The sequence below is a fragment of the Oncorhynchus kisutch genome, linkage group LG16 (assembly GCF_002021735.2).
Source record: "Oncorhynchus kisutch isolate 150728-3 linkage group LG16, Okis_V2, whole genome shotgun sequence".
Lineage (NCBI taxonomy): Eukaryota > Metazoa > Chordata > Actinopteri > Salmoniformes > Salmonidae > Oncorhynchus > Oncorhynchus kisutch.
The window spans coordinates 14,220,851-14,247,589 of record NC_034189.2 but is presented as its reverse complement, the minus strand read 5'-3'; the positions used below and the strand labels follow the sequence as shown (position 1 = coordinate 14,247,589).

Here is a 26,739-nt window from a genome sequence, read left to right as displayed (position 1 = left end):
GCAGTCAGACGTCTTTGTCCATCGTCTTGTCGTGTCCCATTTATATATATTTTTATATACTTTTCTTCGCATATCTTTTATATATTTTTCTAAACCTCAACTTCAAAATACTCTCCTGCAACCCGCCTCACCCAATGTGATCTGTTTTTTCTAAAGTATTTTTATTTACCTCGGAACCGGAATCCCCCAACAGAAGCTAGCCAACAGAAGCTAACAGAAGCTATCCAGCTCACTAGCTACTAGCTAGTAGTCAGCTAACCACTGCTAGCGGTCATCAGCTAACCTTTAGCTCGGAAAGCTCGCGCCAGTTTGTACAACGCGACTCAAACAGGAGCGTACCGGACCTATTTTCTCTCCATATCCCCGGATTCCTACCGCAAGCTCCGAACCTTTTCACCTGGATCATCGCAGCTAGCTAGATGCTATCCGAGTGAATACTGGCTAGTGGCTAATGTCTGTCCCAAAGCAAGCACCAATTAGCCTGGAGCTAGCCCATGCTAGGCCCATTCTCCCGGCTAGCTGAAGAGGCCCATCAGCCACTCCTGGGCTACAATAACTGGACCCCTTCTACTGCCGGTACGGGGCACGGAACCCCGCCAATCCTTCACAACTGGACTACGATGTAATCTGCTCGAGGGGGTACTCAACTGGCCCCTACATCGTGACGACACCCTGAATGCCCATCTGCTAGCCTGCTAGCCGCGGCCCGCTAGCTGTTTAGAGCATATAGTACTGTTAGCTGAATAGATCCATCAGCCAATTTCATGGGCCACTATACCTATTTTGCCAATTGGACCCCTCTGCTACTCGGAACCCTACTAAACCATCACGTCTGGTCTATCGACGTCAGGCTAAAACAGACTTTCCTCCATTGAGACGCACCTCTAAGGCCCTTCTGCTAGCTTGCTAGCCCCGGCTTGCTAGCTGTCTGAATCGCCATGTCTCCAGCCAGCCCAACCACTCACTGGACCCCTATGATCACCCGGCTACGCATGCCTTTCCCTAATATCAATATGCCTTGTCCATTACTGTCCTGGTTAGGGATTAATGTCTTATTTCACTGTAGAGCCTCTAGCCCTGCTCAATATGCCTTAATGCTTAACCAATCATTTAGTTCCACACCCCACATATGCAGTGACATCACCTTGTTTAATAAACATCTCTAGAGATAATATCTCTCTCATCATTACTCAATGCCTAGGTTTACCTCCAATGTACTCACATCCTACCATACCTTTGTCTGTACATTATGCCTTGAATCTATTCTAAACCTGTTCCTTTTACTCTCTGTTCCGAACGTACTAGACGACCAGTTCTGATATCCTTTAGCCATACCCTTATCCTACCCCTACCTCTGGAGACATAGAGGTTAATCCAGACCCTGCAGTGCCTAGCTCCACTCCTACTCCCCAGCTGCTCTCATTTGTTGACTTCTGTAACCGTAAAAGCCTTGGTTTCTTGCATGTTAACATCAGAAGCCTCCTCCTAAGTTTGTTTTATTCACTGCTTTAGCACACTCTGCCAACCCTAATGTCCTAGCTGTGTCTGAATCCTGGCATAGGAAGACCACTAAAAGTCCTGACATTTCCATTCCTTACTGTAACATTTTCCGACAAGATAGAACTGCCAAAGGGGGAAGTGTTGCAATCTACTGCAGAGATAGCCTGCAGAGTCCTGTCTTACTATCCAGGGCTGTACCCAAACAGTTCGAGCTTCTACTTATAAAAATCCACCTTTCCAGAAACAAGTCTCTCACCGTTGCCTCTTGCTATAGACCACCCTCTTCCCCCAGCTGTGCCCTGGACACCATATGTGAATTGATTGCCCCCATCTATCTTCAGAGCTCGTGCTGCTAGGTGACCTAAACTGGGACATGCTTAACACCCCAGCCATCCTACAATCTAAGCTTGATGCCCTCAATCTCACAAATTATCAATGAAACCACCAGGTACAACACCAAATCCGTAAACACGGGCACCCTCATAGATATCATCCTAACCAACTTGCCCTCCAAATACACCTCTGCTGTTTCCAACCAAGATCTCAGCGATCACTGCCTCATTGCCTGCTTCCCTATGTCACGGCCGTCGAAAGAAGCGGACCAAGGTGTAGCGTGGTCAACGTACATTTTCCTCTTTATTTTGGAATGTCGCCAACAAAACAAGAAACAAAATGAACAAACAACCGTGACGCTTACAGGGCTTTAGTGCTACAAACAAAGTTAACTACCCACAATCACAGGTGGGAAAAAGGGCTGCCTAAGTATGGTTCTCAATCAGAGACAATGATAGACAGCTGTCCCTGATTGAGAACCATACCCGGCCAAAACACAGAAATACAAAAACATAGGAAATAAAACATAGAATGCCCACCCAAATCACACACTGACCAAACCAAAATAGAGACATAAAAAGCTCTCTAAGGTTAGGGCGTGACACCGTAATGGGTCTATGGTCAAACGACCACCCCTCATCACTGTCAAACGCTCCCTAAAACACTTCAGCGAGCAGGCCTTTCTAATCGACCTGGCACAGGTATCCTGGAAGGATATTGACCTCATCCCGTCAGTAGAGGATGCCTGGTTATTCTTTAAAAGTACCTTCCTCACCATCTTAAATAAGCATGCCCCATAAAAAAAAATGAGCCATGAACAGATATAGCCCTTGGTTCTCTCCAGACCTGACTGCCCCTGACCAGCACAAAAACATCCTGTGGTGTTCTGCATTAGCATCGAATAGCCCCCGTGATATGCACCTTTTCAGGGAAGTTAGGAACCAATATACACAGGCAGTTAGGAAAGCAAAGGCTAGCTTTTTCAAGCAGAAATTTGCATCCTGTAGCACAAGCTCAAAAAAGTTATGGGACATTGTAAAGTCCATGGAGAATAAGAGCACCTCCTTCCAGCTGCCCATTGCACTGAGACTAGGAAACACTGTCACCACTGATAAATCCACTATAATTGAAAATTGCAATAAGCATTTTTCTACGGCTGGCCATGCTTTCCACCTGGCTACCCCTACCCCAATCAACAGTCAGGCGCAGGAGAGCAGAATGAGTGAGCAACGTACTTTACTCAAAATAAGGCACAAGGTAACAATACAATACAATATTGACCAACAATAAATGGTAATCAATTACGCACTGGGAAAACAGCACCCATCAAAAACCAGCAATAACGTAACGAATGAACATAGAAACAATCACGCACAAAAACATAGGGGAAACAGAGGGTTAAATACATGAACATGTCATTGGGGAATGAAACCAGGTGTCTATAAAACAAAAACAAAACAAATGGAAAATGAAAGGTGGATCAGCGATGGCTAGAAGACCAGTGACGTCGACCGCCGAACAAGGAGAGGGACCGACTTCGGCCGAAGTCATGACAGGACCCTCTCTTTCTAAAATGATCTGCCGAAATTGTTCCAACACCTATTTACTAGCCTGTTCAACCTATCTTTTGTATCGTCTGAGATACCCAAAGATTGGAAAGCTGCCCCGGTCATCCCCCTCTTCAAAGGGGGAGACAGAGTAGTGAAGTAGGGAAACACTCTAGACCCAAACTGCTAGAGACCTATATCTATCCTTCCCTGCCATTCCAGGGTCAATGAAAGTCATGTTAACAAACAGATTACCGACCATTTCGAATCCCACCGTACCTTCTCCACTATGCAATCTGGTTTCAGAGCTGGTCATAGGTGCACCTCAGCCACGCTCAAGGTCCTAGACAATATCATAACCATCATCAATAAGAGACATTACTGTGCAGCCATATTCATCGACCTGGCCAAGGCTTTCGGCTCTGTCAATCACCACATCCTTATCGGCAGACTCAGCAGCCTTGGTTTCTCAAATGATTGCCTCACCTGGCTCACCAACTACTTCTCAGATAGAGTTCAGTGTGTCAAATCGGAGGGCCTGTTGTCCGGACCTCTGGCAGTCTCTATGGGGGTGCCACAGGGTTCAATTCTCGGGCCGACTCTCTTCTCTGTATACAGGTACATCAATGATGTCGATCTTACTGCTGGTGATTCTCTGATCCACCTCTACGCAGACGACACCATTCTGTATACCTCTGGTCCTTCTTTGGACACTGTGTTAACTAACCTCCAGACGAGATTCAATGGCATAAAACTCGCCTTCCATGGCCTCCAACTGCTCTTAAATGCAAGTAAAACTAAATGCTTGCTCTTCAACCGATCCCTGCCCGCACCTGCCTGCCCGTCCAGTATCACTACTCTGGACGGTTCTGACTTAGAATATGTGGACAACTACAAATACCTAGGTGTGTGGTTAGACTGTAAACTCTCCTTCAGACTCACATTAAGCATCTCCAATCCAAAATGTAATCTCGAATCGGCTTTCTATTTCGCAACAAAGCATCCTTCACTCATGCTGTCAAACATACCCTCGTAAAACTGACCATCCTACCAATCCTCGACTTCGGCAATGTAGTTTATAAATTAGCCTCCAACACTCTACTCAACAAATTGGATGCAGTCTATCACAGTGCAATCCGTTTTGTCACCAAAGCCCCATATACTACCGGCCACTGCGACCTGTACATTCTCGTTGGCTGGCCCTCGCTTCAAACTCATTTCCAAACCCACTTGCTCCAGGTCATCTACAAGTCTCTGCTAGGTAAAGCCCCACCTTATCTCAGCTCACTGGTCACCATAGCAGCACCCACCCGTAGCACACGCTCCAGCACGTATATTTCACTGGTCACCCCCAAAGCCAATTCCTCCTTTGGCCTCCTTTCCTTCCAGTTCTCTGCTGCCAATGACTGGAACGAACTGCAGAAATCACTGAAGCTGGAGACTCTTATCTCCCTTACTAACGTTAAGCACCAGCTGTCAGAGCAGCTCACAGATCACTGCACCTGTACAACTACCTCATCCCCATACTGTTATTTATTTTTGCTCCTTTGCACCCCAGTATCTCTACTTGCACACTCATCTTCTGCACATCTATCACTCCAGTGTTTATTTGCTATATTGTAACATTTGAATAAATGTGGGTTTTGACACTCTTATGGAGTAACTCAATTTATGTCTCAACATGTGTAAATATTTGGTACAGACAGTGTTATGACCATATTATGACAGGTTATGACAAGTTGTGTCAGCTGTTATGACATATAATGACATACTTGTGGCCGTGTCATAATGTGTTACGATGCTGGGTTTCAAGTAAAGTTTTACCTTAAATCCACATGTGATACTTCATGTGAAATATCATCACATGTAAGTGTTCCCAAAACTACCCCGTTTCACATGATCTCACGTGAAATCATGTGATTTTCCACATGTGAAATCATCTGTTATTTCCTTAAGGGGAGCTTATGTTAAGCCCCTAGAGTCGATTGAGGCACCGGTGCATCAATCCGAGATACTTGGCAAAACATTTAAACTTGAGATACTGTATTGAAGGAACTTCAATCCACCGCATTCGCCAGTGTCACATTTCCGCATCTGCAGTGAAAGCTGGCAGTGCTAGAGCGTTGTTTATTTGACCATGAGACGTCCCAGAAATCTGTCTTCTCACGAAAACCTCTGCAGCATCCAAACGGATTGACCTACATGTTATGTATGGTACAATGTGCTGTACGTTGTACTTTACCCTGTTATGTTTTACGACAGTCTGCTGCGTTACGCTTGAATGTGTTGTCAGAATGAGTGGCACATGTCATTAAACGTCAGAGTGATGTACAGGGTGGAACCGTGCAAATGAGTGATGGCTGAATTCAGCTTACCACCGCCAGCAACATTCATCACCGTGGAATAACTGGCTTGAAAGTTTTAACACTTATCTCAAAGCTATGGACTTTCTACAATCTCCGACAAGCGTAGGACAGCACTGCTCCGTCACTAACTTGGTCAGAGGGACAGAGGATTTTCAGAGCTCTTGGATCAGCTCCTACATTCAACGCTGCAGTCAGCCTCCTACAGAACCACTTCGCCGAGAAAGAGTGAGTTTGATGGGCTGCCTCACAGCCTTTATTCACAGGCCCCTAGTGAACCCGGGAAGTGACCCCAGTCATGCAGCCCTTGGGTTGCATCCCCTATGCACTGCGTGATGACGTCACAAACGATCTCCAGTCACAGTTGGAAGCAGACATCATTGAGCCAGTCAGCGCTGTCCCCTGGATTTCAAACTTAGTCATTACAACCTTAAAGTCAGGTGGAATCTGGACCTGTGTGAATCTCCACACTGTGAACAAGGTTGTTATCTCGGATAAGTACCCCTTCCCTACAGCTGAGGAGCTGATCGCACAATTCACGGCTCCAGGGTCTTCACGAAGCTCGACCTGCGTCAGGATTATCTTCAGGTGCCCCTCCTCCCAACCAGCTGAAACGCTACGGCCTTCGTCACACACGCTGACATGTTCAGATACACATGCATTGTCACACGCTAATCTGTTTCACCTGTCTTTGTGCTTGTCTCCACCCCCCACCAGGTGAATCCCATCTCCCCCATTATGCCCTGTGTATTTATACCTGTGTTTTCTGTTTGTCTGTTGCCAGCTCGGCTTGTCCAGTCAAGTCCTACCAGCGTTTGCCTATGCTCTAGTTTTTGTCTTTCTTAGTCTTCCCAGTTCTGACCTTTCTGCCTGTCCTGGCCCTGATCCTGCCTGCTGTCCTGTACCTGCCTGATTCTGATTTGGATTAATACTCTTTGCCTGCATTGACTTAACTTTTGCCTGACCCATCGTACTATCCTCCTCCTGTGTCTGCATCTGGGTCTTAGCCAGAGTCGTGATAGTACGATCTGGCCATGACTGACCCAGCAGACTCGGACCAGCTCCGTAACACTGTCTCTTCCCAAGGAGCCACCATTGGAGGATGCGAGGAGTTACTGCAAAGCCTTATGGAGGGACTCCAGACCCTGGCAGAACGCCATGACCAGGCATTCAATACATTGCTGGAGCAATTCCACGGATTCCCAACTAGGCAGCAAGCCAGTACAGTAATCCCCCAGACTCTCAGTTACCCCACCACCAGCGGGTTCTCTTCCCAGCCTTCCTCGGTGTCTCCAGAACCTTGCTTAACTCCTCCAGAGCGCTACGCTGGAGATTCTGTAACCTGCCAGGCTTTTCTCTCCCAATACCCCCTCATCTTCGAGCTGCAGCCTTCTTCGTTCCCCTCGGACTGCTCGACAGTAGCATTCCTCATAATGCGGATGTCTGGGGGGGGCACTCGGGAGGGGCCTTCGCCTTGGCTACGGCGATGTGGAAGCAACAGTCCACCGTTTGCCTCAGTCTGGAGGAGTTTGTGGCGGAGGTACAAAGAGAGTTTGATTATCCGTTGTCCGGGAGAGAGGCTGCTCGTAAACTTCTCTAACTATGTCAAGACTCCCGTAGGGGGGTAGACTATGCGGTGGATTTTCGCACGTTGGAGGCTGAGAGTGCCTGGAAAGCAGAAGCACTTATCTACACGTTCCTTTACAGTTATTGGAGGAGGTTAAAGACCAGCTCACAGCCCGGGATCTTCCCCTGTCGCGCAACATTTCTATAGGCTACGCAATTGAGTGAGAAGAGAGTGATGGCCTCTATTACAAAGAGGAGGATCCCATCAGCTTTCTATAGGCCAGGCCTACTATATTTGTTTATCAACTTTCCTAATACTAAGCACATTGTCACGGTCGTCCTCCTCTTCATCTGAAGAGGAGAGGCGAGAAGGATCGGAGGACCAAAATGCGGCGTGGTACGTGTTCATCATGAATTTTAATAAAGAAAACACTGAACACTGAAACACTATACAAAAACAATAAACAAAATAACAACCGTGAAGCTAATGAGAACTGTGCTGAAACAAGCAATCAACATAGACAATCACCCACAAACAAACAGTGCAACCCAGGCTACCTAAGTATGATTCTCAATCAGAGACAACTAATGACACCTGCCTCTGATTGAGAACCATACTAGGCCGAAACATAGAAATCCCCAAATCATAGAAAATCAAACATAGACTGCCCACCCCAGCTCACGCCCTGACCATACAAAAAAATGAATACAAAACAAAGGAAATAAAGGTCAGAACGTGACACACATTGCTTCTCTTTACAACAGGAGTATAGTCTACCTGGCTGGCATGAAAATGAACCATGGGAAAAGCATCCTCCATTTGCTATTTAAGGGCATAGATGACATGTATTTTCTCCCGCTGCACAGTTGAGACAGGTGCATGATAATGGTCCATTCTAAATCAAAACATTTCAAAATATATGATTTAGTATATGCAAAGTCAAGATTAAATATGTGTGAAGTCAAGAATAGTGTGATGGGTGGCAATATTAGCCTATCTCTTGTGAATGACGCCCTTATGGCAAACAGCACCTTATTTTTTTGAAACTTTTTTTGAATCATAGTCGCACACCTCATGTAGCCTAGCCCATAGGCCTATATGTTTTCATAAGGTCAGTATCACACCTCATGTAGCCTAGCCCATAGGCCTATATGTTTTAATAAGGTCAGTATCACACCTCATGTAGCCTAGCCCATAGGCCTATATGTTTTAATAAGGTCAGTATCACACCTCATGTAGCCTAGCCCATAGGCCTATATGTTTTAATAAGGTCAGTATCACACCTCATGTAGCCTAGCCCATAGGCCTATATGTTTCGATAAGGTTTGTATTTCACCTAAAGTGGCCAAATAACATCTTAAAATAAAGCACATTAATCCGCTTTACAATGGGTGTGTAGAGCCTAAATGGCATTCATACTGATTTTTTAAAGTTTGAGGAATAGAATTTTCACCATAAAAATGCACATTTATATTAAAAGCAATATATGCATAATTGTATTTGTGGTCACTTTTGAGAATGGTGTTTTCCTGCTAATGGAACATTCAAGCTTATAGCCTACTGCCATACTTAGAATGTGAAGAAGTACCCTAATAGTTTATCAACATTTCAAACTAAACATTCTCATCTGTTGCGTCAGGCTCATTGCTTAAAGGACAGTGGTGTATAGTTCTTAGATAAAAAATACTTTAAAGTACTACTTAAGTTGTTTTCTGGGGTATCTGTACTTTACTATTTGTGTTTTGACACCTTTTACTTTTACTTCACTACATTCATTAAGAAAATAATTTACTTTTTACTCCATTCTGGCGGACTCACTAAACACACATGCTTCGTTTGTAAATAATGTGTTGGAGTGAATGTCACTTTTATTAAGGTATCTTTATTTTTACTCAAGTATGACGATTGGGTACATTTGCCATCACTGTTAAAGGGGAATGGAAACACTTTAGGAAGTAAATCTAAGAAAAGAGATGTATTCAATCCACTAATACTAAATATGTGCATTTAACATAAAAACATCTTCATATTTAGTATTTTGATCGTCAGCACCATAAATTGCCATAGTAACGACTGACGCTAGTGCGTCACTGGCATTAATCAGCTTGTCTGTGGTATTGAGTTTTTCTGCGGAAAGTGAATTGATGAGAGTGATGTTAGGTGCGGACAACGAAGATGTGCCAGGTCGAGCTAGTAAAATCTGTGCCAGGTCGAGCTAGTAAAATCTGTGCCAGGTCGAGCTAGTAAAATCTGTGCCAGGTCAAGCTGGTAGGATCTGCAGCAGGCACTTGGCGGAGGAAGACTTCACGAAAGGGCACTTTCAATGCTGCAACCAAGAGTTTCCGAATGGAAAGGAGTCATACGACTACGTTGAAGTGCTCTGCTTGCCGCTCCATGTTCAAGGGTTATGGTGTAGCAGTTACCGACCGACCATCAACATCACTGACTTCTGAGTCTCGCAAAAGCCAATGGAGCCTGTGGTAAGGCTAACCTGTCATGAGTCAAGACTGTTGTTGGACTAGGCAGCGTTAGACACTGGACAACTTTGTTGCAACTGTAGTTGAAGGTAACTAGCTAATTGCGTCTGAAGAGTTTTGTGCAACACTCCCCCAGCAACTAATGTTAGCAAGCAACTCTACTGCAACTAAAATTGCAACACAGTTTCTCTGTGTAGACCTGCTATTGGGTAGTTACTGTAACAACTTACACCTCAGATAGTCAAGTGTTGTAATACATTTTGTTGACAGATTTGTTTTTGGAATGTGTTGTTGCTCCACCTCATTTAGCTTGACTGAAGTTGACACAGCTAATGTTTGCTGAAAAATAAGTGTGTGTGTGTGTTGAAATAGCATACAAGACAGGTATCTTATTAACACCAACTGATATATTTGGGTTCAGTTTTCTCAACAAAACGTTTGTTTGTTTTCAGGATGATATCTTCCTCCCTGAAAAGGTTTTCATCCTGGAGGAGACTGTGCAGGAGGCAGAGGAGGTAGATGCAAATCCATGTTATTTCTAAGGCTACTGTTATTTCAAGTCACAATCTGTCATCCATGAGGCCATTTTGCTCCCATTGAAGAGGGAGGGATTAGAGAGATGCCTGCAACACATTGAGGTAAGCTGTAGCCTAACCTATATTTTGTATCTAGTCTAAGGGTTGTATGTGGATGTAGATACCTTATAGAATAATACAAATAAAAAACATTATTACTAACAGGCCCACGGATGCTGTATTGAAACCCTGGCCACTGACAGGCATCCAAGTGTGAGGGTGCACTTGAGGGACTCACATGCTGATATCTGGCATGAGTATGACCTTTGACACATTGCCAAAGGTGTGAGGAAACAGCTGGTGGCCATCGGAAAGTCAGAGGTACTGTCATATATTTTATAGTAAAATCAGAACTATGATTTGTGTAACTTATATATGGCACGTGGACCATCCCAGTGGACTCTCCTGTGTGCCTAAAGTGAGATTGGCAGACACTTTTGGGGAGTGGGCTGGTGTTCAGAAAATGTAGAATGAGCAGGCCATTCAACAGCGAACTCAAAGATACATACATCCATAAAGAGAATCGGAGTGGAATTGTTTTTCCACAGATTCTTTTTTAAACCGGTTTCACCGGACCTGCTACCTTGTCCCAGGCCTGCTGTTTCGACTCACTCTCTCTCCCGGACCTGCTGTCTTGCCCTATGAATTCTCAGTTATGGAAAGACAACTGACATTTGCTTTTGAGGTGCTGAACTGTTGCCGCCTCCGTAACCACTGTGGTTATTATTTTATGTTAAAAGGGCTTTTGTAAAATACATTTGATTGATTGATTGCTGTGCTACATGCAGTGTATTCATTAACTGTCTGGGTATGTTTATAGTATCTGTAACATATTCTGTGTGTATTTAATCTGCAACTTAACTTCTTAAAGTAGCAATCAGCAGTAGAAACAATATCAAAGGGTCCTCCCTGCTCCTCTTTCGGTAAAAAGCTAAGGGATGGGTCTGGAGAAATGTAACCACTCTCAAATTCATGAAGCTATAGATGCAAGGACTGACCATCTATGATATCAAAATTATAGTTTTAACCATGTTTTCAGGCTGCATTGTGTTTGTTGACATTTGCTTTTGTTTACAAACGTTGGAGTAAAACAAGCTTATATTTGGGGTATGACAGTTGAACTTAGCTCATGAGGCATTTACAAGTTCGATTAATCAAGAATCAATGGTTAGATATCATTAATTGCTAAGTGCAAAAAAGGATGTAGCAACCTCTGATTGCCCTTTTAAGGTATGCTACTGTTTGTCTTTTGATCTTGAGCATGAGGCAAAGACTTGCAATCACAAGCCTTTCATGAGAATCCTCCTTAACCCTGTAATTGACAATATATTTTTGTAATCCTGTTTCTATGATCTGTTTCCACTACCATGTAGCCAGGTCGCTGTGGATAAGGCGTTTGGTATTCAAGTCTCCTTTGGCTCCTTTGACAAGCTGCCCAGTGTAGTTACCATTCCTTTCCAACAGATGGCAGCCAAAGCTTGTTGAAGTCACTACTCCAGCAACAGGGACTCAGGGTTAAGTGTGCGTTGAAAGTAGTTTTTATCTTCAATGCTGGTTTATCTAGTTGCGCTTGAACCTCTTGTTTAAGTGGACAAGCTAACTAATACAATATTTACATAAGGAGCAGCATTAGGCCTATTTCTTGAAAAAAATTACAGCAGGCTAGATTTACTAAATTAACTGGTTTAATTCAAACTCAAACCCTACGTAAATGCTGCTTGCTTCTGGGTATGCACACCTTATGGAAGAGACGAGATAAGCAGGGATGACACGCCGTACACCTCGTCCAATTCTCCCTTGTGCGCATAGGGTGAACTGGGGATAAGCTGCCTGCCTGTATGCTCTGCAAACAAAATCAGAATAAAAGTTAGTCTCATACCAAAACTAAATCACAGTGTATTTATAATGAGGACAGCCCATTATTGGTTAGAATGAGATTTCACGAATCATGATGCTGTCTGCGATTCCATCTAATTAAAAGGGGAATGCGTTACCATCACGCCAAACAGCGTTTGTGATACACATCGTACAAGGGTACTTTTATATATTTTGTGCACCTACCCACTACTGATGTTAGCTTTAAACAATTTACAATGAAGCCACATTTCAGCAATTATTTACCTGGCATTCTGGCTGCTGAGGTGTTTCAGGCAGCATATGTGTGTTGTTACTGTTCCGAAAACAAACTATTTTATCTGGGGCAACGATCGGCTCAAACATGAATGGCTTCAGTACGTTTCTTGGCTCCCCAACTAACATTATTTCATCCTCTGCCTTAAACTCAGACTCTGAGCTACTCTTGGTAAATTCAGCCATTTTGAGGGGTTCCAAAATGTTCTCTCCTGCCAGTGACACAACAATGCTAATATGCCGATTTACGGTTACAGTTAGCAGGAGGTCTAAATCCTAGTGTTTCCATTTAACCTTTCTTTGTAACATGCACTTTGATCAAGTGAAGAAGACTCAGCAGGTGGTGAGAGTGACGCCCTGTCTCTGTATCAGTTAGTCCAGGTGAAGAAGACTTAGCAGGTGGTGAGAGTGAGTCTCTGTCTCTGTATCAGTTAGTCCAGGTGAAGAAGACTTAGCAGGTGGGGAGAGTGAGTCCCTGTCTCTGTATCAGTTAGTCCATGTGAAGAAGACTCAGCAGGTGGTGAGAGTGAGGCCCTGTCTCTGTATCAGTTAGTCCAGGTGAAGAAGACTTAGCAGGTGGGGAGAGTGAGTCCCTGTCTCTGTATCAGTTAGTCCAGGTGAAGAAGACTTAGCAGGTGGGGAGAGTGAGGCCCTGTCTCTGTATCAGTTAGTCCAGGTGAAGAAGACTTAGCAGGTGGCGAGAGTGACGCCCTGTCTCTGTATCAGGTAGTCCAGGTGAAGAAGACTTAGCAGGTGGGGAGAGTGAGGCCCTGTCTCTGTATCAGTTAGTCCAGGTGAAGAAGACTTAGCAGGTGGTGAGAGTGAGTCCCTGTCTCTGTATCAGTTATTCCAGGTGAAGAAGACTTAGCAGGTGGCGAGAGTGACGCCCTGTCTCTGTATCAGTTAGTCCAGGTGAAGAAGACTTAGCAGGTGGTGAGAGTGAGGCCCTGTCTCTGTATCAGTTAGCCCAGGTGAAGAAGACTTAGCAGGTGGGGAGAGTGAGTCCCTGTCTCTGTATCAGTTAGTCCAGGTGAAGAAGACTTAGCAGGTGGGGAGAGTGAGTCCCTGTCTCTGTATCAGTTAGTCCATGTGAAGAAGACTCAGCAGGTGGTGAGAGTGAGGCCCTGTCTCTGTATCAGTTAGTCCAGGTAAAGAAGACTTAGCAGGTGGGGAGAGTGAGGCCCTGTCTCTGTATCAGTTAGTCCAGGTGAAGAAGACTTAGCAGGTGGCGAAAGTGACGCCCTGTCTCTGTATCAGGTAGTCCAGGTGAAGAAGACTTAGCAGGTGGGGAGAGTGAGGCCCTGTCTCTGTATCAGTTATTCCAGGTGAAGAAGACTTAGCAGGTGGTGAGAGTGACGCCCTGTCTCTGTATAAGTTAGCCCAGGTGAAGAAGACTTAGCAGGTGGTGAGAGTGACGCCCTGTCTCTGTATAAGTTAGCCCAGGTGTAGAAGACTTAGCAGGTGGGGAGAGTGAGGCCCTGTCTCTGTATCAGTTAGTCCAGGTGAAGAAGACTTAGCAGGTGGTGAGAGTGACGCCCTGTCTCTGTATAAGTTAGCCCAGGTGAAGAAGACTTAGCAGGTGGTGAGAGTGACGCCCTGTCTCTGTATAAGTTAGCCCAGGTGAAGAAGACTTAGCAGGTGGGGAGAGTGAGGCCCTGTCTCTGTATCAGTTAGTCCAGGTGAAGAAGACTTAGCAGGTGGTGAGAGTGAGTCCCTGTCTCTGTATCAGTTAGTCCAGGGGAAGAAGACTTAGCAGGTGGTGAGAGTGACGCCCTGTCTCTGTATAAGTTAGCCCAGGTGAAGAAGACTTAGCAGGTGGTGAGAGTGAGTCCCTGTCTCTGTATCAGTTAGTCCAGGGGAAGAAGACTTAGCAGGTGGTGAGAGTGACGCCCTGTCTCTGTATAAGTTAGCCCAGGTGAAGAAGACTTAGCAGGTGGTGATATGATAAAAAATAAATAGAATAGAGCTAAGCACAGGCAAAATCCTAGAGGATAACCTGGTTCAGTCTGCTTACCAACGAGAGACAAATTCAACCTTTTAGCAGGACAATAACCTAATACACAAGGCTAAATATACACCTCAGTTGCTTACCAAGTTAACATGGAATGTTTTTGAGAGTCTTGGTTACAATTTTGACTGAAGTCAGATTGAAAATGTATGGCAAGACTTAAAACGGCTTGAAGATTTATTTTAAGAATAATGTGCAAATATTTTAGAAAGACTCAAGAGCAGTGATATTACAGTTTTTATCAGTCCCTTGGTGCATTTTTCACATCATCCCTAACATGTGCAAAATAATAAGTGCATTTCTCAGAACAATTTGTACAAACTGCAATATACAATAGATATGTTTCCAAAGCTAGTCAGTCACTAAAAATCCTTAGTACATCTCTCAAAAGTAAATATTCATGCCAATGATCATGTCAGTGTCATCAGAATGATAAGTCATTGAGTCATTGTTCACGAACAAGGTCGTCAAAATGTTTAGGCATGTTGTCAATGTAAATGTGTACTTTGACAGTATTACCTGATGTAAACTTAGGCTACAGTTTGGATGACAGTTACTGTATTGAAAATGCACAAGGCTGCACTTCTATGGCATATATCAATTTCAACAGTACTATTTACATATTACTGTATGTGGGTTATTGATTGAAAGAGACTGGACAACCCAAGGGGCACAAAGGAAAAAAAACAAAATTAGAAATAAACACAGGAAACCACCCCTAAGGCACAACTTTGCCCGCACATCCAGACGTTCCTGTCTGTCGGCCCACATATTCTCATCCACATCACACCGGATATTTTCCCTTCCAATGCAACGTGGAAAGAATCTTTTGGAATGCCTTATCCATCCTCTGCAGGCGTCTACTGTGATGTCCTCACATGCTGCATCCATTGCAGCCAGCAGGGTCATCTGTGCGTGTGGCTGACGATCATACACCTTCCACCTCCATGCTGAAAATAACTCCTCAATTGGGTTAAGGAATGGTGAATAAGGTGGGAGGAATTCTATGAGCATCCTCGGGTGGGTCACAAACCATTGCCTTATGATGTTTGATCGAGGGAAACTCACATTATCACAAATGACCACATACTTTGGCAAATCCTCTCTAAACAGACCCCTCTCATCATCAGGGATGAGAGCCCTGTAGAGAGTCTCTAAAAAGTTGAGTAGATGCTGGGTGTTGTATGGCCCTATAAGGGGGATATGAGTTAGGACACCATGCTCCGAAATAGCAGCACACATGGTGATATTTCCTCCCCGTTGGCCTGGCAAATCCACAGTAGCTCTGTGACCGATGATATTCCGACCCCGCCTTCTGCATTTGGTCAGGTTGAAGCCAGCCTCATCCACGTATACAAAGTTGTGAGAGGGTTCACTTGATTCCAACTCCATTATACGCTATATCCCAGAACACACAGTTGAATTTGTTTTGGGAGAGTGACATAAAATGTACATATATTGCATGTTCCTTCCACAGCAATGGAAATGTGTGCAGTTTATGCTTACTGTACTATGTATCACTATAAAATGTTGCTGTAAAGTAGTTACATAGATATATGTTTTACCTGTACATGCTGGTACCGTAGCTCCTTAACTCTGTCCTCATTCCTTTGGAATGGTACACGGTACAGCTGTTTCATACTCTGGTTTCTATGCAGCACCCTGTCGATGGTTGAGATGCGAACCGTATGGATGTTTTCAAAGACATCGTTGTCTTCTATAATGGTCCTTTGTATTTCCCTGAGTCTCGTGGCATTGTTTACTCGGACCATGGTGCAAATAGCCTCCTCCTGTTGAGGTGTGAAAAGGCGTCCTCTCCCACCGGTTTGAGGTAATCTTGCAGTCCTATGTGGGGAAAAATGCAGTGATGCATCGCACACTTTCACATAGACAAAAACTATGTGAACACACATTTTACTGTAAAACATACAGGTAGGTGCATGTAAGGTGCAGTATGTATCTGTATAGAGTATATTTCTGTATGCTGTGAAATACAAGTGGACTACTGTAATATGAAGCATTGTAGGAAGTATACCGTATACTGCTTATATACAGTAACAGTGCAGTGTACATTGGTGGAAATACCTGTTCTCTCTTCGAAACGTTTGAACTATTGAGGACACGGTTGATCTCCCAATATTCGGCTGCACCCTTCGACCCGCCTCAGCCATTGTAAGGCCATGATTGACAACATGGTCTACAATAGTGGCCCTTATGTCATCAGATATGCGCCTATGTCCTCTTCTGCCTCTTCCTCTGTTTTGCCTTGTTTGACCCTGTTCGTTTCCTGGTCCATCCATTATTGGAAAATTGCAACTCTGTGTTGTGGTCTGTCTATATATGCTTGCCAATTGATTCTTCATGAGATGCAACTTTGAGCAATTTAGACAACTAGTTGATTGTTGGTTGAACTAACACTTTACATTCCTTCATGAGTGAGGGTCAATTTCACCTGCACGATTCATCAATTCACGTTTTTGTACAAAAGGTCTAATAGAAATGTGTAAAACTATGCTTGACAGTTTATGACAAATAGTTCAACAATTTTGCATGTAATGGCTTATGCAAGGAACTAATGCCTAGATGTTTTGAGGGGTAAGACTATTCAACAGAGAACCATCTACTATATTTTGATCAACATGACATGAGCAATTGATAATGTGGAAAAAAGCTGACACTTGTACATTATCAATTGCAATTTGTTCAAAGGAATAAGAAAATGCTTTAATGATGTGCACAAGTGACTAGATGATTTGGATATTTGTACAAGTAGTATCAAGAATTGCACTTTTGATCTAAGAAATGCACCAAAGCGACTGAGAAAAAACTGTAACACATGTTAACTCAAGAGGATGAAAACTTATCTAATCAAGATATATTAGTGTTTTATTGATCATGTATATATTTTTTACAAATGTTAGATTTTTTCTTCTCACTTTGTAACACAACAAAATGAGGGAAAAGTCAAGGGAACTTTCTGAAGGTACGGTAGGTATTTAGTTACTAGTACATTAGGTCCAGTTACCATAGGTCATGGGGTAAGAGTGTAATCTGCAAGATAATCTATTGTAAATTATGTGTGTAAAATATCTCAGTGATCAGTTTTGTATTCTGTTCTGTCTGTGTTTTCTCTCCGGTGTCCTTCTCCTCTTCACCCCGACAACTAGCTCTGAATGGATATCAATCGCAGTGTAGAGTCCAATGGCAGCCCTTGTCTGATCAGATACTCACGAAGCTGGAATAAACACAAGGGTTACATCATTTAGGACATTTGATAATGCCACATTCCTATCCTCTACACGCTCCTTCCCCCCTCATTCACTTTCCATCTGTATTCAATATACTTATTTGTTAAAGCAACCTTACATCCCTTTGATGAATGAGATTTTTCCTCATTCTATTATCAGCTTTGGAGATTAATTAATAATAATGAATAATAAAATGATACGTTTAATAGGGACTCTTACCTGATTCAAGATCTCAGATTCGGTTTGGACTGTCATCATGGAAAATTTCACCCTCAGTACAAACTTATAACCTGTAGAAACACAATGATTCAATAATAAGAACAAGCATTAAGCAAAACAAACAGACTGACTGACAAACAGACAGACAGACAGACAGACAGACAGACAGACAGACAGACAGACAGACAGACAGACAGACAGACAGACAGACAGACAGACAGACAGACACGTACCGTACTATAAGAAAAAAGGAGACTTGACAGGGTTGACCACTATTGCCAATTTCATTAGCTATTAAGTAAAGTAAATCACACTTACTAAGCCCACTATTCGTGGTTGACTGTCCGGCAGATTTAGTTGTAGTGGTCATTTGTGTAGTTTTTGGTAGCTCAGTAGTGGTTGTGAAATTAGCTAAAGTTATTGTTGTTGTATTAGGAGCTGTAGTTGTTGTATTAGGAGCTGTAGTTGTTGTATTAGGAGCTGTAGTTGTTGTTTTAGGAGCTGTAGTTGTCGTAGTAGGAGCTGCAGTTGTTGTACTAGGAGCTGCAGTTGTTGTCGTAGTAGGAGCTGCAGTGGTTGTTGTAGTAGGAGCTGCAGTTGTTGTTGTACTAGGAGCTGCAGTTGTTGTCGTAGTAGGAGCTGCAGTTGTTGTCGTACTAGGAGCTGCAGTGGTTGTTGTAGTAGGAGCTGCAGTTGTTGTTGTTGTAGGAGCTGCAGTTGTTGTCGTAGCAGGAGCTGCAGTTGTTGTCGTAGTAGGAGCTGCAGTGGTTGTCGTAGCAGGAGCTGCAGTTGTTGTTGTACTCTGAGCTGCAGTTGTTGTACTAGGAGCTGCAGTGGTTGTTGTACTAGGAGCAGCGGTTGTTGTCGTAGTAGGAGCTGCAGCGGTTGTTGTACTAGGAGCTGCAGTTGTTGTTATACTAGGAGCTGCAGTTATTGTCGTAGTAGGGGCTGCAGTTGTTGTTGTACTAGGAGCTGCAGTTGTTGTCATAGTAGGAGCTGCAGTTGTTGTCGTAGTAGGAGCTGCAGTGGTTGTTGTACTAGGAGCTGCAGTGGTTGTTGTACTAGGAGCTGCAGTTGTTGTTGTACTAGGAGCTGCAGTGGTTGTTGTACTAGGAGCTGCAGTTGTTGTCGTAGTAGCAGCTGTAGTTGTTGTCGTAGTAGGAGCTGCAGTGGATGTTGTACTAGGAGCTGCAGTTGTTGTTGTACTAGGAGCTGAAGTTGTTGTACTAGGAGCTGCAGTTGTTGTTGTAGGAGCTGCAGTTGTTGTCGTAGTAGGAGCTGCAGTTGTTGTCGTAGTAGGAGCTGCAGTTGTTGTCGTACTAGGAGCTGCAGTTGTTGTCGTAGTGGGAGCAGCGGTTGTTGTCGTAGTAGGAGCTGCAGCGGTTGTTGTACTAGGAGCTGCAGTTGTTGTTATACTAGGAGCTGCAGTTATTGTCGTAGTAGGGGCTGCAGTTGTTGTTGTACTAGGAGCTGCAGTGGTTGTTGTACTAGGAGCTGCAGTGGTTGTTGTACTAGGAGCTGCAGTTGTTGTCGTAGTAGGAGCTGCAGTTGTTGTCGTACTAGGAGCTGCAGTTGTTGTCGTAGTAGGAGCTGCAGTGGTTGTTGTAATAGGAGCTGCAGTTGTTGTTGTACTCTGAGCTGCAGTTGTTGTACTTGGAGCTGCAGTTGTTGTCGTAGTAGCAGCTGTAGTTGTTGTCGTAGTAGGAGCTGCAGTGGTTGTTGTACTAGGAGCTGCAGTTGTTGTTGTACTAGGAGCTGCAGTTGTTGTACTAGGAGCTGCAGTGGTTGTTGTAATAGGAGCTGCAGTTGTTGTTGTACTCTGAGCTGCAGTTGTTGTACTTGGAGCTGCAGTTGTTGTCGTAGTAGCAGCTGTAGTTGTTGTCGTAGTAGGAGCTGCAGTGGTTGTTGTACTAGGAGCTGCAGTTGTTGTTGTACTAGGAGCTGCAGCTGTTGTACTAGGAGCTGCAGTTGTTGTACTAGGAGCTGCAGTTGTTGTCGTAGTAGGAGCTGCAGTTGTTGTTGTACTAGGAGCTGCAGTGGTTGTTGTACTAGGAGCTGCAGTGGTTGTTGTACTAGGAGCTGCAGTTGTTGTCGTAGTAGGAGCTGCAGTTGTTGTTATACTAGGAGCTGCAGTGGTTGTTGTAGTAGGAGCTGCAGTTGTTGTTGTACTAGGAGCTGCAGTTGTTGTCGTAGTAGGAGCTGCAGTTGTTGTCGTACTAGGAGCTGCAGTGGTTGTTGTAGTAGGAGCTGCAGTTGTTGTTGTTGTAGGAGCTGCAGTTGTTGTCGTAGTAAGAGCTGCAGTTGTTGTCGTAGTAGGAGCTGCAGTGGTTGTCGTAGCAGGAGCTGCAGTTGTTGTTGTACTCTGAGCTGCAGTTGTTGTACTAGGAGCTGCAGTGGTTGTTGTACTAGGAGCTGCAGTTGTTGTTGTACTAGGAGCTGCAGTTGTTGTTGTACTAGGAGCTGCAGTTGTTGTCGTAGTGGGAGCAGCGGTTGTTGTCGTAGTAGGAGCTGCAGTGGTTGTTGTACTAGGAGCTGCAGTTGTTGTTATACTAGGAGCTGCAGTTATTGTCGTAGTAGGGGCTGCAGTTGTTGTACTAGGAGCTGCAGTTGTTGTACTAGGAGCTGCAGTTGTTGTCGTAGTAGGAGCTGCAGTGGTTGTTGTACTAGGAGCTGCAGTGGTTGTTGTACTAGGAGCTGCAGTTGTTGTTGTACTAGGAGCTGCAGTGGTTGTTGTACTAGGAGCTGCAGTTGTTGGCGTAGTAGCAGTTGTAGTTGTTGTCGTAGTAGGAGCTGCAGTGGTTGTTGTACTAGGAGCTGCAGTTGTTGTCGTAGTAGCAGTTGTAGTTGTTGTCGTAGTAGGAGCTGCAGTGGTTGTTGTACTAGGAGCTGCAGTTGTTGTTGTACTAGGAGCTGAAGTTGTTGTACTAGGAGCTGCAGTGGTTGTTGTTGTAGGAGCTGCAGTTGTTGTCGTAGTAGGAGCTGCAGTTGTTGTCGTAGTAGGAGCTGCAGTGGTTGTCGTAGCAGGAGCTGCAGTGGTTGTTGTACTAGGAGCTGCAGTGGTTGTTGTACTAGGAGCTGCAGTGGTTGTTGTACTAGGAGCTGCAGTTGTTGTTGTTGTACTAGGATCTGCAGTTGTTGTCGTAGTAGGAGCTGCAGTTGTTGTACTAGGAGCTGCAGTTGTTGTTGTACTAGGAGCTGCAGTTGTTGTCGTAGTAGGAGCTGCAGTGGTTGTTGTACTAGGAGCTGCAGTTGTTGTTGTACTAGGATCTGCAGTTGTTGTCGTAGTAGGAGCTGCAGTGGTTGTCGTAGCAGGAACTGCAGTGGTTGTTGTACTAGGAGCTGCAGTTGTTGTCGTAGTAGGAGCTGCAGTTGTTGTACTAGGAGCTGCAGTTGTTGTTGTACTAGGAGCTGCAGTTGTTGTCGTAGTAGGAGCTGCAGTGGTTGTTGTACTAGGAGCTGCAGTTGTTGTTGTACTAGGATCTGCAGTTGTTGTCGTAGTAGGAGCTGCAGTGGTTGTCGTAGCAGGAACTGCAGTGGTTGTTGTACTAGGAGCTGCAGTGGTTGTTGTACTAGGAGCTGCAGTGGTTGTTGTACTAGGAGCTGCAGTTGTTGTTGTACTAGGATCTGCAGTTGTTGTCGTAGTAGGAGCTGCAGTGGTTGTTGTACTAGGAGCTGCAGTTGTTGTCGTAGTAGGAGCTGCAGTGGTTGTCGTAGCAGGAGCTGCAGTTGTTGTTGTACTAGGAGCTGCAGTTGTTGTCATAGTAGGAGCTGCAGTTGTTGTACTAGGAGCTGCAGTTGTTGTTGTACTAGGATCTGCAGTTGTTGTCGTAGTAGGAGCTGCAGTTGTTGTACTAGGAGCTGCAGTTGTTGTTGTACTAGGAGCTGCAGTTGTTGTCGTAGTAGGAGCTGCAGTTGTTGTCGTAGTAGTAGTTGCAGTGGTTGTTGTACTAGGAGCTTCAGTTGTTGTTGTGCTAGGAGCTGCAGTTGGTGTTGTACTAGGAGCTGCAGTTGTTGTAGTAGGAGCTGGGGTTGTAGTTGTCATAGCAGGAAGTGTGGTTGTTGGAGTAGGAGCTACAGTTGTGGTTGTAGAAGGATCTGTGGTTGTTGTAGTAGGAGCTGCAGTTGTAGTTGTAGAAGGATCTGTGGTTGTTGTAGTAGGAGCTGCAGTTGTTGCTGTAGTAGGAGCTTCAGTTGTGGTTGTCATATTAGGATCTGTTGTTGTGCTTGTTACAGAGCACAGGCTGCCTATTACTGGGACAAATATTACAATTATTAGGTAGCTTAACAATACCTTAAGACCAGAGACCAGAAATTGGCCCTGGCTTTTCCAAAACATCTGCCCATTTTTTCCCTCAACGTCACCACACAAAAAATTGACAGGCCCATTGGTCTTAAGATGGACCAGCACATCTGGCATTTGCTGGAAATTCCATATAACTAGTCTATTTGTGACCCGTTTCAAGAAGCTAGGCCTAATATCGCATGTCACTACTTCACAGGAGAGGCATTTAAAAAAAATGTTATTGTTATCAAAATGCGTTTTTTGGCATAAAAGCCTTCTGGAATATATGAACGTTCATGTGCCTTAATTTCAAACTTTTATGCCATCTGTATATACGAATACAATTCTTACAATACGAGCCTAGTTGGTTTAGCCACGGAAAATACGGGAACCTTCCTTTCAGCCATGATTGGTTGAGATAATGGATGGACTGGACATGCCGAGAGATGAGTTTGGGTTTGTATTCCATGTAGCAAGATTCTATTTATAACATGACCTGCTCAGTGTGTGTGGATCATTCTTTCTACAGCAGCTTTTTTTCCAAAGATATCATAAAGAACTGAAAATGCTTTGCTGGACTACTTTCTGGAGGATGACCATGCCATGCTGAATCTCTCTGATTCTGAAAATGAATCAGACAATGAGGAAATCCCTGATTTATGTCAAAACATTTTAATTGAACCAGACATTGTAGAGTCCTCTAATGACAGGGGTGGGGAAGAAACGTGGTGTCGTTGTCACGGAAGAATATGACCGAGTATATGACCGAGTTTTGAAATCAGTGGAAGCAGGGAGTTTATTGCCAAATAAGGAGAGAGTCCAAAAGAGAACACAGAAGGCTGTTGTATAAAACTTGTTTCTGGATTACATCTTCTAACTAAGGGCTCCCATAGAGGGAGAAGCATTCATCCATGTATACAAGTAATAGTCTAGCTACATTTACAGGTATTATACGTTTCTAATTTTGTAAGAAAGTTTTTCATTGCAAGTTAAAGTGTACTGTTAGCTAGCTGTCTAGCTAACGTTAGCTGGCTGGCTCGCTAGGTAACGTTACTTACAGTGCCTTGCGAAAGTATTCGGCCCCTTGAACTTTGCGACCTTTTGCCACATTTCAGACTTCAAACATAAAGATATAAAACTGTATTTTTTTGTGAAGAATCAACAACAAGTGGGACACAATCATGAAGTGGAACGACATTTATTGGATATTTCAAACTTTTTTAACAAATCAAAAACAGAAAAATTGGGCGTGCAAAATTATTCAGCCCCCTTAAGTTAATACTTTGTAGCGCCACCTTTTGCTGCGATTACAGCTGTAAGTCGCTGTGGGTATGTCTCTATCAGTTTTGCACATCGAGAGACTGACATTTTTTCCCATTCCTCCTATCAAAACAGCTCGAGCTCAGTGAGGTTGGATGGAGAGCATTTGTGAACAGCAGTTTTCAGTTCTTTCCACAGATTCTCGATTGGATTCAGGTCTGGACTTTGACTTGGCCATTCTAACACCTGGATATGTTTATTTTTGAACCATTCCATTGTAGATTTTGCTTTATGTTTTGGATCATTGTCTTGTTGGAAGACAAATCTCCGTCCCAGTCTCAGGTCTTTTGCAGACTCCATCAGGTTTTCTTCCAGAATGGTCCTGTATTTGGCTCCATCCATCTTCCCATCAATTTTAACCATCTTCCCTGTCCCTGCTGAAGAAAAGCAGGCCCAAACCATGATGCTGCCACCACCATGTTTGACAGTGGGGATGGTGTGTTCAGGGTGATGAGCTGTGTTGCTTTTACGCCAAACATAACGTTTTGCATTGTTGCCAAAAAGTTCAATTTTGGTTTCATCTGACCAGAGCACCTTCTTCCACATGTTTGGTGTGTCTCCCAGGTGGCTTGTGGCAAACTTTAAACGACACTTTTTATGGATATCTTTAAGAAATGGCTTTCTTCTTGCCACTCTTCCATAAAGGCCAGAATTGTGCAATATACGACTGATTGTTGTCCTATGGACAGAGTCTCCCACCTCAGCTGTTGATCTCTGCAGTTCATCCAGAGTGATCATGGGCCTCTTGGCTGCATCTCTGATCAGTCTTCTCCTTGTATGAGCTGAAAGTTTAGAGGGACGGCCAGGTCTTGGTAGATTTGCAGTGGTCTGATACTCCTTCCATTTCAATATTATCGCTTGCACAGTGCTCCTTTGGATGTTTAAAGCTTGGGAAATGTTTTTGTATCCAAATCCGGCTTTAAACTTCTTCACAACAGTATCTCGGACCTGCCTGGTGTGTTCCTTGTCCTGGTGTGTTCCTTGTTCTTCATGATGCTCTCTGCGCTTTTAACGGACCTCTGAGACTATCACAGTGCAGGTGCATTTATACGGAGACTTGATTACACACAGGTGGATTGTATTTATCATCATTAGTCATTTAGGTCAACATTGGATCATTCAGAGATCCTCACTGAACTTCTGGAGAGAGTTTACTGCACTGAAAGTAAAGGGGCTGAATAATTTTGCACGCCCAATTTTTCAGTTTTTGATTTGTTAAAAAAGTTTGAAATATCCAATAAATGTCATTCCACTTCATGATTGTGTCCCACTTGTTGTTGATTCTTCACAAAAAAATACAGTTTTATATCTTTATGTTTGAAGCCTGAAATGTGGCAAAAGGTCGCAAAGTTCAAGGGGGCCGAATACTTTCGCAAGGCACTGTATAAAAAGCAACACAAAAACTTAACAATAACTAGGCTATATAGAGGGGGTACCTGTATAGTCAGTGTGCGGGGGTACAGATTAGTTGAGGTAATTTGTACATGTAGGTAGGGGTGAAGTGACTATGCATAGATAATAAACAGCGAGTAGCAGCAGTGTTATGCTGGTGCATGGAAAATCCCACCAGCTCTATATTATCCGTGTCGTTGTTAAGCCACGACTCTGTGAAACATAATATATTACAGTTCTTAATGTCCGGTTAGTGATAATTGTATAATCGTAGATCATTAATTTTATTTTCCAATGATTGCATGTTAGCAAGTAGAACGAAGGCTTGCCTACGGATTCTCAGAAGGCAGCCCGATCTGTGTCTTCTTTTCCTCCATCTTTTCTTCATGCAAAGGACGGGGATTTGGGCCTGTTCCCGGGAGAGCAGTATATCCTTCTTGTCGGACTCCTTAAAGGAGTCCGACAGTTCATGGTGAGTAATTGCTGTTCTGATGTCCAGAAGTTATTTAAGAGACCGTAGCAGCAATATTATGTACAAAATAAGTAAACAAAAAGTTCAAAACAACGCAACAAAACAAACAAAATAGCACAATTGGTCAGGAGCATGTAAAACGTCAGCCATCCTCTTCGGCGCCATCTTAACAATCACGAGATAAAGTGTAATTTTCACTTTAAGTTTTGAAATCTTTGGTTGTTTACTACACTGTGAATCCTTAAAGAGATGGGTGGGTCTAAGGCGTAAGAGTGTGTGAACGATTGTTCCTCCACTACACTGTATGATACAACATTTTATAGCTCTGAGTCTCTACTTCTTTCCAATGTAAAAAACACCATTTCAGATTTGCTACATACGACCTGAATCCAGGTGGTGGGTCACATTTCGGATTATTTCTGCACAAAATGTAGACAGGCCCATTGGGCTAAAGATGGACCATCCGATCTGGCATTTGTCCGGACATCCCTATAACCAGTCCGTTTCTACTTAAGCTTGAATAGCTTTTTAAAACAATAACAATAACTTAACAGGAGATAGATACTAACCTGAGAAAATTATGATGAGAAACACCCAAAGTTCCATTGCTGTTTTGGTATTCCCTCTAATGCATGGATGAACAAAAAGATTAATCAAATTCAAAATAACTTAGAAACAATTATTATTTTCAATTATACATTTAAATACTAATCAATAATACAAATTGAAATATGTTGTCTCAACACAAAAGGTAGACTAAACAGTAAGCAGTTAAAAATCTCTTTGAGTTTTTCTTAGTGAGATTTTTCTGTCAATACGGTAAGCCTACCTGTAAGTAAGAGTGTTCACTATTCCATACATTTACATTTTGATAATAGTGCATGTACTTTCAATGTATAATAATTGATAGATTAATAGAAAGCGTCTCACAAAAATGGTTGCTGCTTGTCTTCCTCGGTGTTCAGGCTTCTGTGAGCTCCTCATCAACTGAGTTTCTCTTTAATGTTTTCTCTGTCAGCTGGCATCCCAAATGGCATCCTATTCCCTATATAGTGCACTGCTTTGAATAAGGCCCATGGGGAATAGGGTGCCATTCGGGATGTACACTCAGCCTCTGGTAGTTACAGTAACTAAGCAGTTAAACAAGGAAGAAAAAACTATCATGACATTAAGCAACTTCTGGTAACACTTGAAAATCAAGCAAGAATTTATCAGCATTTGTGACTGCATTTCTTTATGTGAACTTATGTCAAATGTTGAAGATTGTCTTTTCTGTACACATAAAAGTACAGACTCATAGCTTAAA

At 43.5% G+C, this 26,739-nt stretch overlaps 1 protein-coding gene and 1 long non-coding RNA gene across 2 annotated transcripts; both read right to left on the bottom strand.

Moving 5' to 3' along the window:
• Positions 1–17,368: 17,368 nt before the first annotated feature.
• LOC116354061 (mucin-5AC-like) lies at positions 17,369–21,619 on the bottom strand (the record flags this gene model as incomplete). The annotated part of the gene is made up of 4 exons (XM_031793079.1): positions 17,369–17,735; positions 17,968–18,038; positions 18,286–20,296; positions 20,732–21,619. Coding segments are annotated over 4 exons (3,042 nt in total), but the record flags the coding sequence as incomplete, so codon positions are not given.
• A 184-nt stretch (positions 21,620–21,803) lies between these two features.
• Positions 21,804–26,483, bottom strand: LOC109906190 (uncharacterized). Its single transcript, XR_004203359.1, has 3 exons — positions 26,364–26,483; positions 26,003–26,058; positions 21,804–22,218 (listed from the first exon to the last, which is right to left on the bottom strand). It is a non-coding gene; the product is annotated as an uncharacterized LOC109906190 (long non-coding RNA).
• Between the last annotated feature and the right edge of the window lie 256 nt (positions 26,484–26,739).